This window comes from Archocentrus centrarchus, chromosome 6 (genome assembly GCF_007364275.1).
Source record: "Archocentrus centrarchus isolate MPI-CPG fArcCen1 chromosome 6, fArcCen1, whole genome shotgun sequence".
Lineage (NCBI taxonomy): Eukaryota > Metazoa > Chordata > Actinopteri > Cichliformes > Cichlidae > Archocentrus > Archocentrus centrarchus.
In genome coordinates, this window is record NC_044351.1 from 904,230 (window position 1) to 921,820 (window position 17,591).

Genomic DNA, 17,591 nt, shown 5'->3' on the forward strand with positions numbered 1-17,591 from the left:
GGGAGAGGAAGGTCTGTGTCTCTGCATGGACCTGAATAAGCAGCTAAAGGTGGATGGATGATTGCATTGGGAAAGTTACCAATGCCAGTATTCAGAAAACACTGAATAGTGGCCTCAGTAATCGGCCTGACCCTGCCTTTGGCTGTATCACATTTAGATTTACTTTCAGTGTAATGGAGTCAAGTTCACTGAAGTACTTTAAGCTGGTCTGTAATTAGAGTGGTAAATAAAGCAGTGGTACCTCAGCATGTCTCAGACTGAATTAGTGGCTGTGAGGACAAAGGCAGCAGCTTTGACTTTCTCTGGGCTCTGCTCCTCGGCCGGGAAGAATAAGAAGAAGGTTGCTAAGAAACATCATCCATTGTTTCTGTGCCGATCCATTCATTTGTCTGAAAGTGGTCCTTCCTGCTGTTGTGTTCACACCAACAGCAGATGTGAACACACATCTGCATGTTAAAGTGTAGGCAGTGTGTTTATTATCAGGTGCTTGTGGTTTCCTCCTGCTGCCTGCATTAAGGTGTCACATTTGAACAGACTTTGTAAATGATGGTGTTTGGAAAGAAGAACTTTGTGACAAAAATAATGCAGCAGTGGGGCCGTGCAGTTAATCCACCTTTGAAATAAGCTAAAATGATGGAAACAAAATAATCAGGATTGATTATTTTGAGCTGTGGCAGGTGTAGCTCAGCTCGATGGTTGCTACACCATTATGTGTGTACTGTAAGCAGCTGTTAATAATAACATCTGTTTCTGTGATCACATGAATGACATTTAATAAGCCTGTTCTCATTTACATACTCTCTATTTTTCTCATCCAACAACTGTGTGAGCATGAAAGGATGACAGACGTCTCCCACTGAGACTGATGTAAACCAGCCTTTCCTTTCAAACCTCGTTCTAACCTGCTGACGAAGTAATCTGATTACCTCCTCGTTCACTTTGGGATTTTTGACTCGGGGAAAATTTGAAGTCATATGAGGCTAAAGTTTCTTGTTAGCATCTACAGCACTGTGCCAGAGACGCCTCACGTTTTTAAAAAATATGTTGCTGGTAAAATGGGAACTAATGCAGCAGTTTATTGAAACATGTGCAAACATCCATGTTAATCCAGCATATGAGGCAGAAACAGACTTTGTATGAGTCTAATGAGCTTGAAAGTCAGTGTCTGCTGTGACCTCCTTTATTCTGAAGTCTCTGAGGAGCTTCCTGTCAGTGCTTTCAGCAGTCTGCAGGAACGGTTCTCCAGGCTTCCTGAAGCTCTTCTGTGGATGTTTCTGCCTTTGGTTCTCTGTCAGGGTGATCCCACACTGCTGCAGTGATGCTGAGGTCCAGGCTGATCCATGACTGACGGTGTTCACCTGTGTGCTTCCAGGGAAGCTTTTACTGAAGGTGCTGAAGCATCTCTCAGGTCCTGGTTCAGGTCTTTGCTGGAGTTGTTCCTGTTTCTTAAGGACGTGACGTTCAGATGCTGCAGATAGTTTTAGGCCTCACACTTCTTCTTCTGTCCTCCACGTGTCCCATTTCCTCATTTTTACGGACACACTGAACACCATACTGACAGATGAAAAGTTTTCAGCTAACAGCTCTTTGGGAATCACCTCTTTGGTGCAAAAATCCTATTTTATGCTGTCAAACTGAGTTAGTTTAGTTGAATCTATGAAAAATGTCAGATAAAATTATGAGCTTTTAAGGAGACAGTTCAGCAGAACGTTAGAAATGTTTCAGATGAAAAGGACGAGTCAAACTTCCTGTTTTTCAGATAAAGTCGTGCAGTTTATTTTTACACTGTAACTCATGTTTTAAAGGTTTGTGCCAAAGATGGACCTCAGCTTACTGTTTTATCTCGTAGGATTTGTCTGTAATCCGTTTCTTAATGGTCACAAATAACACGGGAACGCACAGGTTTGTGTTGAGCTTTGAGACACAGACTCACTGTGAGCCGACTGACACACATCGAAGGCTCATTCTGACCCAGAAAACCCGTTTTGACATAGTTTTTTTTTTTTTATCCTCGATGCCGTCGTCCTGCCGTCTGTCTGTCCCTGAGGTTTTTACCTTTCCAGTAGACAGACTCCAAAACCAGCAGCAGCAGAGCCGTGAAGGAGAGCAGATATTCATATGTCCGTCTGTCTGCGAGGTCTTATGTCTGTTTCTTTTAATGATGGTGATCATTTTTATTATTGACAGCTTTGCTGGTGGAGAGAGTGACATTTTCTCTGGTGTCACAGTGACATTTAGAGTCAGCAAAAATACAAAAGTCCCAATTTTCTTGCCAGTTTCGTGTAACTAGTGTAGTGTAATTGTGGCATTTACAGCATAATTTCATACGGATGCTTCAGCAGTTACAGCTGAAGCAGGACAGAGGAAAGTATAATAGGTGTGATTTGGTGTTTCCTGGTTTTGAAGCTCTCTGTATCGCTTCAGTTTGATGAGACATCAGTGTTTTGTGTGAAGTCAGTGGTGGTGATACACACACACACACACATCTGTCACACTCCTTACAGGCAACTTGACGCAGTTGCATCAAGTTCCTTGTTTGCCGATCTGGTCGGTTTGTTTCCTCCTGGTCGTCTGCCGTCCTCTGAAGGGACTCGTCAGTCCCGCTCTCTCCTGCTGGGCTTCCTTCACGCACAGAAACTTTTGTTTTCTCTCAGGAGTGCATGTAAATGTGAGCTTTAGTTAAACATTTAAATGTTGTCATGTTCTGAACACCTGACATTTCTTCCTCTTGTCATAAATTTGAAAGCCCAGGCTGAAGCAAAATAACTGGGAAGGTGTCAGAGATGGCGGCCTTCCTCCCTCTGGATTCTCCTCCTTGATCTCACATCATGTCATTTTCTCTTCCTCGATCTCTTCTGCTCACCCATTTCCAATTATAGCTCAGCCCCACTCCAGCGTTCCCAAGACAAAAGGAGGGGAGCTGATTAAGTTTAATTTAGCTGCAGCTGTTAGATGGATGGCTGCTGTAGCAGATTGCTCACATTCGCCGAGCAGAGCCTGAACATCGGCAAACAGAAAGAAGCCAAACATCTCAAGTATGTGAACGGGCGTGTCTGCGAGGAGTGGGGAGGGTTTATTTACTCTGGTGTTAGAGCACAGCTGTAATGTGTGTCCAGTGAATCTGCAAACTCGGAGATGGATTCATGCAGCAATCTGGAGTCAGTTCAGCTGCAAATGACCAGAAAATGTTGAGGAACACATGAGAAGGGCTGCTTTCTGAAGCAGATCCAGAGACGAAGCTGTGCAGATGCCCACGTCAGATGAGTCACCCTTTGCTGTGATGTGATGTTTGGCTGGCCGGCCCAACTCTGGAGCGAGCGCGTGCAAAGGTGGGGTTTTTCCTGCAGGCTAGAAAAAACAGAAGTCCAGCAGTATTTGATGTGGCGTCAGGCTGTCCAACTCGCTCCAACTCTCTCCAGGTTTCTCCACCCACGTTTGTGCTGCTGTATGTTGACACTCTCAACTTTCCAGTAAAGCACTGATGGTGAGGAAGTGGGAAAAATGTTGAATCACACAGGCCTTTGTGTCCTCTCTGGTTTGGTAAGATGTACGTCTTAAACATAAAGTGGTATCGGCCCCGGTATCGGCTCCTCTTAAATCTCAGGTCGCCCTCGCGTGTCCAAACAAAACATCTTCATTGATAGAAGTAAAAAAAAAAAATCATAAAGTAATTATGAGCAAATGTCATGAAAATGCCTAATCAGATAAAAACGGGGCTTTATATTGAAAAGGTCAAAGTTAATGTTGCTGTGGCCTCGGCGGCGTCTGTTCCACAGAAGCTTTAACGTTGGCTGTGACTCGAACGATGTGACCCAGGATGTTCAAATTCACACTGTAGATGCAGCTACTAAAAATCTTGGGTGAGTTTGAATCTCGGCGACCTTGACCTGACGGTAAAGGTCAAAGGTCATGGTTACTATGATAAATGAGATATGATAAATGAGATATGATAAATGGCGAACTGCTTGGCCTGATGAGCCAGTAGTTGATGAGTGTGCGGTTTCACAGTCAGACGTCCCGTTTCAAAACGCCGCGATGGCGATGAAGCTCGTCCCAGCAGCACCCAGTGGGTGATGTCGCCGTAGCATCGTCCATCTTTCATCCCCTCTGAGGCGGTAGCGCTCACTTTGCTTTAATCGGGTCCGTTTGCAGATCTGCTTGTTTTGCCTTGATTTAAATTCGTGCTCTGCTGTTCTGCATCGTCTGCTTCACAGTTTTACTTATTTACTGTTTCACCAAACGGAGTCATCTCAGTGCTGTTTAAAACGTCTGTTTACCCTCATCCCACTGTCCTGGACCGTCACACCCTCCCCCTCTTCACACTGCACTGTTTGTGTGAGCAGCATTGTCACACTAATGTGTAAAACACACTGTAAATACACACACACAGTCTATTCCCAGCCTGACTGTGGCTGCTGTGTGGAAAACAGTCAGAAACTCTGGCCATCTGCAGAGCTGTTATTTCACAGACCCACACAGTGAGTCTCCCTCTGGTTGGAGGGAGGGAGGGAGGGAGGGAGGGAGGGGGGGAGGGCAGGCAGGCAGGCAGGAGGGAGGGAGGGAGGGCGGGCAGGCGGGAGGGAGGGAGGTAGGGAGGGCGGGCGGGCGGGCAGGAAGTCAGACGGGTCATCTCGGGTCAAAGCAGCGCTGCAGGAAAATGACTCTGACCACAGTGGAGCGAGAAGCTGTGAGCTCCTGAGTCAGGAGGTCTCTGAAAACCATAATCTCAGTGCCTGAACGCACCATCCCACAGCACACAAGATTGCAGTGGATTATGGGATGTTATAGGTTGCAAAACTTAAGCAATTAGGTGTCCTCTGTGTTTAGTCTCAAATATTCAGACCTTATAATTAAGTTAAGCTTCTTTTTTCTCTTCCTCTTTCAGGACTCTGAAATCGCCACTGAATGCAACCATGTAAGTGTTTCTTTATTTCTACCCTAACCCGCCACCTTCCAGCATGCACCGTGCTGTCAGCGGTGATTTTCCACACAGTGTGCATGAATTTACCTGCATTCACCTGGACAGCCAGTAGCTGTGTGAGCTGTACAGCACTTCTCTTCTTTTTTCCAACCTTTGACATAAAAGTCTGGCCCAGTGTTTCTGTGGTTTTTGACAGAAAAAGAAAAGTTTATGATATAAAGTGACTGACATGTGAAAATGTGTTGTTGATAGTTTATTTAGACCGTCCTTACTGGTGTAATTTTCATGCTTCTTCTGCCCCGCAGCTGCTGTGGAACTATAAGCTGAACCTGACCACAGACCCCAAGTTCGAGTCTGTGGCGATGGAGGTCTGCAAGACGACCATCTCTGAGGTCAGTCGCTGCAAACGGATCTGACAGCTTCTCCGGGTTTATTCCAGCTTCCAAACAGTTACAGAAACATCCGATTTTAGCCGCTGGTGGGCGGTTATGATTTTGGAGGACAGGATTTGGGCTTGAGTTTAAGTATTTGATGACTCAGAGGCTGCTCGATTTATGGGGAAAAATTCTAATCAGATTTTTTTGGTCAGTATTGAAATCACTTTGTAAACACGCTGCATTTATTTCACTTAAAGAACAGTTAATACCTGAAATAAGAATATATATTAAATACATTATAAATGAAACAAAAATAAAAAGGTAAAGCGAGCTGTAGTTACAGGTCAGGTTTCGGCGATTAATGCCTGACGGCAGCGTCGTTGGTCTCAGCACTGCAGCATAAATCAGGCCTCACAGTTTACTGGCAGAGCGTAATGTAACAAAATAACTTGAATTATAATAGTTTTTTGTTGATTACACAGTTTTTGTGATTATCCATCCATCCATCCATTCGCTTCCGCTCCTGTTCAGGGTTGCGGGGGGGCTGGACCCTATCCCAGCTGTCATAGGGTGAGAGGCGGAGTACACCCTGAACAGGTCGCCAGCCTGTCGCAGGGCCACAGAGAGACAGACGACCTTTCACACTCACACCTATGGGCAATTTAGAGTAGCCAATTAACCTAACCCTGTCTTTGGAATGTGGGAGGAAACCGGAGTACCTGGAGGAAACCCACGCAAGCACGGGGAGAACATGCAAACTCCACACAGAGAGGGAGAGGCCTGGGCCAAGGTGGAATCGAACCCAGGCCTTTCAGATGTTATTCTAACTGTGAGGCAGCAGTGCTAACCACTGCACCACCGTGCTGCTTTTTGTGATTGTTTGGAGCTGAAATTCGATCTATTGCACAGCCCTACTCAGAAGTACTTTTAACCCTAACGTTGTAACACTCTCACTTTTGCCTGGGTGAAAATCACCTGGCGCTCGTTTTCGAGGGTTTAAAAACAGGAACTAAAGCAGAATGTGAAGAAACTGCTGCCGGGACTTCCTGCTGGGGCTGGGCTGCTCCTCTGTGTAATAATGTAAGATGGTGCGGGGAGTCAGTGTAACTTTATTTACATCATTCTTGTTTACAATGAGGAGGAACAGCTGACATTAGTCTAACAGTAAAAGAGCAGAGAAAAAGTTGCAGCAGAGAACTACAAACAGTACCTTTAACTGTGTGACTGTAAAAACGTGGCAGTAATATTAAAGTGCTAAATGAGAACAAATTAGCTGTGGCTCAAGGTCTTTACATTTCATCAGATCTGTGCTGAAACAGCTGTTTTTGTAATGATGCAGTGTGTTTGGATGAGTGGCTGCAGAGTTTTCTGCATTTGAAAGCTTCTTACTGTTGGTTTGTTTGGGATGTTAGCATGTTGGTGTGGTTATGGTGGGTGATATGGAGACACTTTCTTACCCTTCCACATGCAAGACCTATAAAATATGTTCCTTTTCAAGCATATTAGGCCCCTGAAATGTGATTCTTTAGCATGAATGTGTTCATACATTCGTGCTAAAATGAACAAAAATGTAGTGACTGCAGCACCAGAACAAACGGTGGAACAAACCAAAGGAGACCTCAGTTCATTTGAGTCAGACTAATGAAGCCTGAGCCTTAGTTACCCAGATGTGTTCAGACCTTCAGGTGAGACATGATGCTGTTGGTTTCATGCACAGGTGATGTGAGGTTGAAGTGTCGCTTTTCTCTGCTCAGATTAAAGAATGCGCCGCCGAGGAGCAGGGCAAAGGCTACCTGGTGTCCTGCCTGGTGGACCACCGTGGCAACATCACCGACTACCAGTGCAACCAGTACATCACCAAGATGACCACCATCGTTTTCAGCGACTACCGGCTGATCTGCGGCTTCATGGACGAGTGTCACGATGACATCAACACACTGAAATGTGGCAGCATCAGCACTGGAGGGAAGGTGAGGGACGTGATGGACCGCAGAGCAGCTGGGCCTGTTTGATTAGTACGAGGAAAATGGATGAAGGGTTTTTTTTGGTGGGGATGAAACGTCAGTGTGATGAACTTGATGTTTTTTGGCTCGTGTTTATTGTTAACACTTTTGATTGGGTCAGAGGTCAGTCTGCTTTTTAGGTCACAGGAGACTTTTTCTGAGGTTCTTTATGTTGACCTGACAGATTTGCAGCTCTCGCAGGTTCATGTAACTTGAAGATGGGCCAGTTTCACATCTCTGAGGTCCTTCTGCTTCTGCGATGTGTGGGGGCCCCCCCCTGAACTTTAGTTTCAGCATCAGGAAGTAGACAGGATCCTGGGGAGGAGAATCTGGCTGGTTGTCTGGGGGGGTGAGTGAATCTTAAACACCCAGCACCAAATGGACTGCTGGCACACGCTGCAGTTCAGATGGTTCCTGCTGAATGAGCTCTCAGATGCCTCAGGATGTATTTCTGAGCTGACAGTCTGAAGCTGGGGGGGGGACAGCATGATGAATGTGGGGAAAATGATGAGCACTCTGCTGGTGTAGATGGGCATACAGAAATCTAAAGATAGCAGCCACTCTGAAGTCTGGACGTGCCAGAGGAGATGATCTTGAATGTGAGATCAACCAAATTTAAAGGCGGTGCAGCCAGGTCTGAGCTGCTGTTTGATCGATGAGGTGAGGCGGTCGTCCCACCCAGTGTCCTTACGGAGGTCCGACCCCGTTTATAGTGCGTATGCTTATTTATTAGTGTGTCTGAAAGCGGGTAGAATAGAGCGACCCGAGCTCGGAGACGAGTTTATAGCAGCCTGTCAGCGAGCAGAGCGAATCGATCTTCTGCTGAACGTGTTCGCCCGCTGCAGAGCTCCATAAGCCCCTCAGACAGTTATTACGGGTTATCGCTTTGGCACAATTAGAGCTCAGAGCAGATGATTCATCTGTCAGTGGGAGCACACTCGCTTTCATTATCAGGAATTTGTCACAGTGTGGAGCTCAGACTGACCGCGTTCACTCTATATTTAACTCCTCACACACTGAAACAACACAAGGCAGGATTATTTATGAAGCGATTTTCAAAATAAGAGCATTTCTTTCTGCTCGTTAGGTCAGCGGTTAATCTTCAGTTGTAAATTCATAAAATGCCAACAAACTAAAAAGTCTTTAAAAAGCCTGACATTGTTGCAGGGATGTGACATTCATCAAAACTTAATTTCAGGTAAAATTTGGCTTCCACCTCTTATTGAAATAAGACCCTGACATAAAACAGCTGTTTGCTTCCTTCTGGATCCCTAAATATAAAGAGACAAAGCTTCTGTGGAGTCTTATCATGGCCCTGATCTCCCAGGCTTAAAGGACAAAGAGGGAAGGCAAAGGAAAGGGGGGGGGGCACGTGGTAGCGAGCTATTGTTTTATGGAGGAGGTGTTTCTGTGGGTGTGGACGGGGAAGCCTGAGCCTCCTGAGAGCCACACAGAGAATAAACGCTGTCAGGAGCTGGAGCATAAATCGCTGCTGAGACTGGATGTAATGAAGGTTTTTGGAGCTGGCCTGTATTTGGTGACATCGCTGCACTCACTGTGCTCAGTGATGGTGCTGGATGTTTGGTTCTCAGTGCACCACACGGACAGCCCGGCTTCATGTCGATACTTCACTGACATCGTTTCTTTGCTTGTCTGCAGAGCTGACAGAGGACGAGGTTTCTGTGTGTGATTAAGAACTGCGTGTTCTCCTTGTTGTTCCATTTAAAACGGAATAAATAAACTGTTTAATTCACCTTGTTGTGTCACAATCATAACCAACACTGAGATATTTCTGGGATACATCACAGCTCCTGCAGACAGACTCTGATTGGTCACCGGAGGAAACTCCAAAATGGATGTAGTAGGAAATCATGTGGACACAGAAGGAATCGAGGCTACGTGCTGAGCCTGGTATCACATGTAGGAGACCTTTCACAGTGGTCACCTATCCCACCTGTCCCACTGTGGAAGGTCTCCTGTATTAGTCAGCATTATGAGTGGAGTGTTTCTTTAGCTGTGGTCTGAAGAGGTGGCAGCAGTAACTTACCTTTGCCCTCCCCACAGGACATCCACTCGCAGGGCGAGGTGATCGCCTGCCTGGAAAAAGGTTTGGTTCGTGAGGCCGAGGAGCAGCTGGGGGCCCACGTCATCAAGGACAGCTGTAAAAAAGCCATCATGAGAATCGCCGAGCTGTCCTCTGACGACTTCCACCTGGACCGCTACCTTTACTTCGCCTGCAGAGACGACCGAGAACACTTCTGTGAAAACGTGAGGGATCTTCAACCAGAGCTCCGACTCACGAATGTCACGTTCCTGAAATACTTCCTGATGTGGTTTTATTTTATGTCCTCTTAAAAAGAGGACATAAAATAAAGAGGCAGCATGCTGCTGCACATATACACTGTAGAGAGGACATAATTAAAACCTGCCGGCCAGCCTTTCCTGATGCCGCCCACTGCACCACCCTGCCCCACAGTTCAGCCCTGCTGTCTTTTTGCTTTCTCTGCTCATTTTACTTTTTGTCTGCATTGAGAGGCGTGATCTTTATCTTTTAAAGTTTATAATTTGAAGTGAAACGTTTTCCAGAACCTGCAGATTTGCTGGGATTACGTGACATTAACACGAGCCTGACCAAACGAACTTTCCTGTGTCTGAACTGAGCAGGAAAGACTTTGAGCAGTTATAGTTCTGCTAGTTCAGCCCTAAAGAGTTGAGCTCAGGCTGCTGGTACTGTAGCACTGTCTCTGCCTTAGATTTAGCCTCCTGTCTCACATAGCATGCAGAGAACGGGTTGTTCCCTTACATCATGAAGCACCTTAAAATGACTGAGTTGAACTGAAAGTTGGACTTTTTTAATTTTCAGACTCTGGCCGGGGAGGGACGGGTTTATAAATGCCTCTTCAATCACAAGTTTGAGGACTCCATGTCTGAGAGGGTGAGTGCCGTTCACTTTGTCCGTTATTTCCAGAGAAAGGACCTTTTAATTTTCCCCGGGTTGCTCTAAGAAATACTGTAAACTAACATTTTCCACCCACAGGTGGAAGCAATCTTATACTGACACACAGATGTTTGTGCGACTGTAAAACAAAGTGATGTAATAAACTTGGCTGTGTGTCCTCAGTGCCGCGAGGCGCTCACCACCAGGCAGAAGCTGATCGCTCAGGATTACAAGGTCAGCTACTCGCTGGCCAAAGCCTGCAAGTCGGACCTGAGGAAGTACCGCTGCAGCGCGGACACCAGCATGCCCCGGGCGAGGGAAGCTCGCCTGTCCTACCTGCTGCTGTGTCTGGAGTCTGCCGTCCATCGAGGTGAGCAGATGACTGTGTGTCTGTGTGGCAGGAGAGGCCACTGTGAACCTCCTCCTGTTCATTCAGCAGACTTGATTCAATGTGAAACGGGCTTTTTATTGAAAAAGGCTAGTTTGGGTTCCTTTCACCTTTGGAGGCGGATGTTGGAGCTCAGAGTTCCAGTGGTGCTGGTTGGAAATTAATTTTGCTTCTGAGAGTTGTTTTTGTAAAATGTGTGTTTGAATATTTCATGTTCAATCAAGCTGCCACAGCTTAGTGTGTGTGTGTGTGTGTGTGTGTGTGTGTGTGTGTGTGTGTGTGTGTGTGTGTGTGTGTCAGGGCGTGTGGTCAGCGGTGAGTGTCAGGGTGAGATGATGGATTACAGGCGGATGCTGATGGAGGACTTCTCTCTGAGTCCTGAGATCGTGCTGCACTGTCGCAGTGAGATTGAGAATCACTGCTCCGGTCTGCACCGCAAAGGACGAACGCTGCACTGCCTGATGAGGGTCGGCCGAGGAGACATGGGCTCCATCGATCCCATCTGTCAGAAGGCGGTGAGTTGGGAATTATAATATCCCCTCTATGTTTTTAAGAAGGCCGTAAAAAAAAAAAAACTACAACAGAGACGATATCAGAGATCACCACCTCTTTTTACAAAGCTGCTACACGTTCCCTCAGCCACGCTCCTACATGTCCCAGAATTCCTTGCCCCTCTGTGGAGTTGCGTTTTGCTCGCACCGTTGGATTTTTTTGTCAGTGATTCCGCTTTCTGCCCACAGCTGCAAACATTGATCCAAGAAGCCGACCCCGGAGCCGACTATCGCATCGATCGGGCGCTTAACGAGGCCTGCGAGTCCGTCATCCAGACCGCCTGCAAACACATCCGCAGCGGGGACCCTATGTGAGTCCTTGATGGAGGGAGAGGGATCCAGCAAACGGATGAAATCATAAAATCTGATGCAGGCAAATTGAAAGAAACTGTAACTTCCTGTAAAATGACCTGCTGACTGTAGTGAACATGTGACAAGTCTAAAGAAGAACCAACCTTTAACCTTGTAATGCCAACTGTATCATATTTGATATGAGGGTTTGAGACCTCTAACAAAAATGATACATATTAAAACTCATATATGAAAATTCATATTTAATTTCAATTTTTTTTATTGTCAGAAGGTTCAATAACCGCTCCATTAAAAAAAAAAAAAAAAAAAATCATAATATTCTGTCAGTTCTCATGATTCAGGCCTTACAGGGTTACAGGTTTTATGGCGTGCAAAGTGGGTTAGATGTGAGTGTGTGTCTTCCTGGTCCTGCAGGATCCTGTCGTGTCTCATGGAACATCTGTACACTGAGAAGATGGTGGAGGGCTGTGAGCACAGACTGCTGGAGCTGCAGTACTTCATCGCCAGAGACTGGAAGTAGGTCCAGCTAACACTTCATTTACTCACAGGCTGATTTATCAGCATGAAGAAAACATGCATTTAACACTAATGAGGTTTAGATGATAATCTTCAGTTTAATTTATTTCAGTTTAACCCATCAACTTTATTGACTTTCATTACATTTGTAAGAAGGCTGAATAAATATGTGAAATATTCCTGGTTACTTTGTATCCTTTAATATTTGTGGTGACTGCAGATGGTGTAAAAGGTGGATGTAGGCACGGCGATTTGTGAGCGTTTTGGCTGTTAGGGGCCGAGCTGATCACTCACAGTTTATTGGCTAATGACTTATTGTTGTATTCAGTGTGATCTGAAACTACTGACTGAGCCCATAAACTGAGCACAACCGTGTTTACAGAGCAGTTTTCCTGTAGACTTTTACAACCACAGGTAGCAGCCCCTAGTGGCCATTAAAAAGATTGCAGGTTTACAGCAGTTCCATGTTGGCTTCATATTTCAGACCTAGAAGCTTTGCCCATGTTTTACACCAGCTGTGGTCGCACCCTGCAGCGACAGTATTAATCTGCATGTCACTCCCTGTGTCGTTGCTCAGGCTGGATCCGATCCTGTATAAGAAATGTCAGGCCGACGCATCCCGACTCTGCCACACTCACGGCTGGAACGAGACCAGCGAGTTGATGCCGCCTGGCGCCATTTTCTCCTGCTTGTATCGCCACGCATACCGCTCCGTGGAGCAGGGTCGGAGGGTGAGTCTCTCTGACCTTTAAAGGATCCGTTCACGCTGACTAATAAATGTGACATCCCCAGAGGCAGTTTTAGAGTCATAAATGCATCCTTTTGTTGTGGGGGAGATATTCTGGCTTGTTTTTCTCTGACTGCCAAGCAGCAAGAACCGGGCTGTAGCGTATTCGTACAGCCACAGGAGCCCTGTATGTACCTCCACCGAGGAGGTTATGCTTTTGGTAGCATGTGCGTGTGTGCGTGTCATCCTGTCTCTAAACACGACAGTGAGAGTGTAGACTGGGGTCATGATAACAACCCACCAAGGTCTTCAAGGTCAGCTTAATGATTTATTGGTCGAAAATTGACAAAACTGGCTTGATACTAATAGATGGGCGTTCTAAATATCATGTCACATTTGACCTCTGACCTCACTTTTTCATTTCACACCTGCTTTTCTTTCAAGTTGACAAAATGTGTTTTCTTTAAAGAAATCGTTGTAGATAAAATGAACCCACATAAATAATAATAAGAAAAAGTCCACTGCTCAAAAAAAATGAAAGTAACTCTTTTTAATCAGAGTTCAGCATCAGTCAGTGAACCTCTGAGATACTGATGAGGTCAGTCAGTATCGGGGGGGTGTTCATCAGTTTCAGCTGCTTTGGTGTTCATCAAATTACCATCAGGTGCACTAGAGGGGCAACAATGAGACACCCCCACAAACAGGAATGTTTACAGGTGGAGGACACTCACATTTTCCCCTCCTCATCTGACAGGTTTTCATTAGTTCTGCATTTGGCTAGGGTCAGAGTCAGTGCTGGTAGCACGAGGTCATACCTGGACTCTACAGAGGCTGCACAGGTAGTCCAGCTCCTCCAGGATGGCACATCAATACGTGCCATTGCCAGAAGGTTTGCTGTGTCTCCCAGCACAGTCTCAGAGCATGGAGGAGACTCCAGGAGACAGACAGGAACTCTAGGAGAGCTGGACAGGAGAAGGTCCTTAACCCATCAGCAGGACCAGGATCTGCAACTTTGTGCAGGAGGAACAGGATGAGCCCTGCAGAGCTACAATGATGGTCTGGGAGGCGTATCCACGGAGGTCAAAGAGTTCCTGTAACATCTCTGAGCAGTGTGTAATAAAATGGGTTTCAGCAGGGTAAATACCAAAGCCTGCTCTCTGCACTTGTTTTTACTGCACTGCAAACTTCTTAAAGTACATTTAAAAAGAGCAAAGAAAACAAAATGAATATTCACAGAGTACAGTACTATTCCCTTAAAGGAAATGCTGCCCAGAGAGGAAGCTGCCTCGGTGGCAGTTTGTGCTCTCAGAGGTCTTCTCGTTATATTAGTAAAATAGACCTGTTTTATTAATAGGCTCTGCACTGTGACTGAGTGAAGTGTTGCCTTAATAACTGTGTGGCTGCACTACAATTAACACAGTGCTGATTTTGTTTTCATATCATCACAGCAGTTTTTTGGACGTATTTGGAAGTTTATGTGCCGGGTGGTTCACAGGGGAGAGGTTTGGTTGTTCTCTGTGGCTCTGAAAGTTGAGCTTGGACTTTGGGTCTTCCAGACTGCGGTTTCCCACAGCAAAAGATTGAAAGTGCATTTTTCTGCAGTTTGCATTGGCCCTTTAAAGAAAAGGTCATTTCAGGGGCAGACATTTTCCTGGCTTTAAGCTGTTCTTGCTGTTATTCCCAACGTTCGGACGTGTCTGTAGGCTGAGCCTAAAAACTGCATTTCAGGGTCACCCAAGTTCATCCACAGACCATTGTTCAGTCTGCTGACCTTCACCTCCTTCAAACTGGAGTGGTGATGAATGTAGGTGGAGTGATTTAACCCTGATTAAATGTAAGCGATGCTCTAAGCTAAGAGTCTGGCCCGACTGTCTGTGTGCAGAGGTGAATATACAGGAAGTCTGTGTCACTGACCACAGAATGCTCTCGCAGTTCCTCAGAAGTGAGTCTGAAACAGAAAACCGCAGTTCGATGGTGAGTTTGTCTTAATGCTGCTGATGTCAGGATGATGCTCACAGAAATCCCATCTAGGATGACTGCCGGTGGTTTGCAGGGGAGAGGGGAGTGTTTGATAATTCCCACCTACTCTCAGTGCATGTGGGGCTGGCTTTTAATGGCTTCAGTGAGCTGCTGAACCCTGAAGTGAAGAATCAATACGCAGATCCGGTTACTGAAAACACGGTGATGCTGATGAATCAACTGCAGTAAAATTAAGTGTTTGATTAAAATAAGTGTCATAGCAAACGCTGGCTGTCTTTAAAGTGATACTGCACCTGAAATCTATTGTTCTGGTCCCTCTGAGGCTTATAATATGTCTAAAACAACGTTCTGTTCAGTTTTATTTATATAGCACCAAATCACAAACAGTCGCCCGAGGGTGCTTTATATTGTAAAGACCCTACAATAATACAGAGAAAACCCAACAGTCAAAATGAAGTTAAACACCCTACAGTATTAGAGAGAACCTCACCAATCGGACCCCTATGAGCAGCACCTGGCGACGGGGGGGAGGAAGAATGCCCTTCGAACAGGAAGAGCCATTCAGCAGAACCAGGCTGACTGAAGTGCTTCACCTTGTAAAGTAGTCGCCACCATGTTTGTAGAACCACGTGTTTCATACTCTCATATCTCAGCTCCAGGCTGTCTCCATATAACAACATTTTATTTATCTGTCAGTCTGAGTTATCAGTTCAGCAGCCAAACAATCATTCAGAGTGTGTGCAGCTGCGTTACAAAGATGTACCGGAGGACAGCGTGACACGATCGATATCTTTAAAAACAAGCCTGCAACACACAGCAGGCCGATAATGAAGTGGTGATAATGCCCACGTCCTCTTTGTTACTGTGAAACAGCAAAAAACAAGCACCGCACACAGAGTGGGAACAGAAACTTTATCAGTTTGGAGATGAAAAGTATCTCTCGTTATCTTTTAATGTCCTGCTTTTTGATTCTGTCTGTAAATATCTGAATAAACGTAGAAATCTAAAAGCCTTTGAGGATGAACTGTGACGGATAGATTCACTGACATCATTTTACTGTATCTGTGACTAATAGAAGCTGACACTTTAATTTGGTGGTTAATTTGATGTCGTCATCGTCGTCCTCCCGCAGCTCTCCCGGGACTGTAAGGTGGAGGTGCAGAGGATTCTCCACCAGAGGGCCCTGGATGTGAAGCTGGACCCTGAGCTGCAGAGGCGCTGCATGACCGACCTGGGGAAGTGGTGCAGCGAGAAAACGGAGGCCGGGCAGGAGCTGGAGTGCCTGCAGGATCACCTGGAGGATCTGGTTGCCGACTGCAGGGATGTGGTGGGAAACCTGACCGAGCTGGAGTCGGAGGTTAGCCCGTCTCAGCGCGCTGAGCAGTTCCTCACAAACAGTATTAAACACCCAGCGATTAGACACAAATATGAGATGTGATGTTTCCAGGGCTCCTTTGACTCATTAAAAGGAAGTACAGGCTTAAAAATATATTACAAAAATGTAGCCAGTGAGGTTTCTGTTGTTAAAGCCGTCACACTCTGAAAGTCCTCTTACTTTAGCCTGGCAGACAGCAGGGGGCGTCGGCCTCAGTCAGCAGCCTCACAGCACACAGGCAACAAATCCTGATTATGCACAGGAGAACTCAACCAGTTATAATGTTACTAAATATAAAAGGACCTATAATAACAAACACAACAAAGGTACAAACTTCCATGGTGTGGAATGGTGACTGAAACAGTGACTGTAACACTTGGAGCTGCTCAGATCAAAGCAGGGTAACCCTTTAACACCTGCTGCGAACAGCTGGTTAGCACCGAGCCGCTGAGATGTTGGCTCAAACGTACTTTGAATTACCGTAATTAGGCGACCGTTTGTCCCGTCGGGAAAATTCAGTTTCTGAAAGCTGAGAAATTACGCTCTACACCCAACATAGGGTTAGTACGGTAATTGTTGCCCGCAGGCCGTGAACAGCATCATATTTGAAATACGTTGTCACTGATGACACATTCTGTGTTAAAGGGATGACCAGAACTGACTAAAATCATTTTATTGAGTATTTAACGAGTGGTTTCTGTCTGCAGGATATTCAGATCGAGGCGCTGCTGATGAGAGCTTGTGATCCCGTCATTCAGGCCCACTGCCACGTAAGTACCAACTGATGAGCCTCATTTAGACTCTCATTAATTCTCCTTAAAGCTTCATTCAGACGTATTTGGATCAGACCCGTTCTTGGACTTTTTCTATGATGGTTTTTGATTGACTATAATGTCAAGTTTGGTTGAGGATCTGCGGCACAGTCTCGAAGCAGGCTGATGTTCCTCTGTGACCCCGACCCCCTGACCCTTAGAGGGTCAGACAGTCTTAGAAACGGTAACAAAAGGCCGAATGCTCAAGAACCGAACGAGGAGGATATCCATTTATTTTTTATCTTTGTTTGAAACAGTGACGCTCTTATTTTGAAAACTTTCTGTTAACCAGTTGGCACCGGCCCTTCCCAGCTCACATTTCCCTCTGTGTGTGTGTGTGTGTGTGTGTGTGTGTGTGTGTGTGTGTGTGTGTGTGTGTGTGTGTGTGTGTGTGTGTGTGTGTGTGCTCTATGAAATATGAAGCCAAATACTGGATGCTGATTACTTTTGTCAGTTTCGACAGATTTCACAGGAAACGTCCCGGCTTTCAGTCTTTATTAATGACCTTCCTTCTCTGCGTCCGGCTGACAGGAGGTGGCCGATAACCAGATCGACTCGGGTGATCTGATGGAGTGTTTGGTTCAGAACAAACACCAGAAGGAGATGAATGAGAAGTGTGCGGTGGGAGTGACACACTTCCAGCTGGTGAGCAGACTGATGGAAATGTGTCGGCGCTGTTGGCGGCAGCTCC

At 45.9% G+C, this 17,591-nt stretch overlaps 1 protein-coding gene across 3 annotated transcripts in view; it reads left to right on the plus strand.

Annotated features, from left to right (window-relative positions):
• glg1a (golgi glycoprotein 1a) overlaps positions 1 to 17,591 on the plus strand; it is a 33,398-nt gene that overhangs the window by 5,768 nt on the left and 10,039 nt on the right. For all 3 annotated transcript variants that reach the window (XM_030731217.1, XM_030731218.1, XM_030731220.1), the window contains exons 2-14: positions 4,886 to 4,915; positions 5,227 to 5,313; positions 7,053 to 7,268; positions 9,366 to 9,569; positions 10,165 to 10,236; positions 10,423 to 10,609; positions 10,928 to 11,142; positions 11,368 to 11,489; positions 11,905 to 12,006; positions 12,584 to 12,737; positions 15,846 to 16,070; positions 16,796 to 16,858; positions 17,432 to 17,545. In XM_030731217.1, coding sequence (XP_030587077.1) covers positions 4,886 to 4,915; positions 5,227 to 5,313; positions 7,053 to 7,268; positions 9,366 to 9,569; positions 10,165 to 10,236; positions 10,423 to 10,609; positions 10,928 to 11,142; positions 11,368 to 11,489; positions 11,905 to 12,006; positions 12,584 to 12,737; positions 15,846 to 16,070; positions 16,796 to 16,858; positions 17,432 to 17,545 — 1,791 coding nt within the window. The remainder of the gene's footprint in view (positions 1 to 4,885; positions 4,916 to 5,226; positions 5,314 to 7,052; positions 7,269 to 9,365; positions 9,570 to 10,164; positions 10,237 to 10,422; positions 10,610 to 10,927; positions 11,143 to 11,367; positions 11,490 to 11,904; positions 12,007 to 12,583; positions 12,738 to 15,845; positions 16,071 to 16,795; positions 16,859 to 17,431; positions 17,546 to 17,591) is intronic.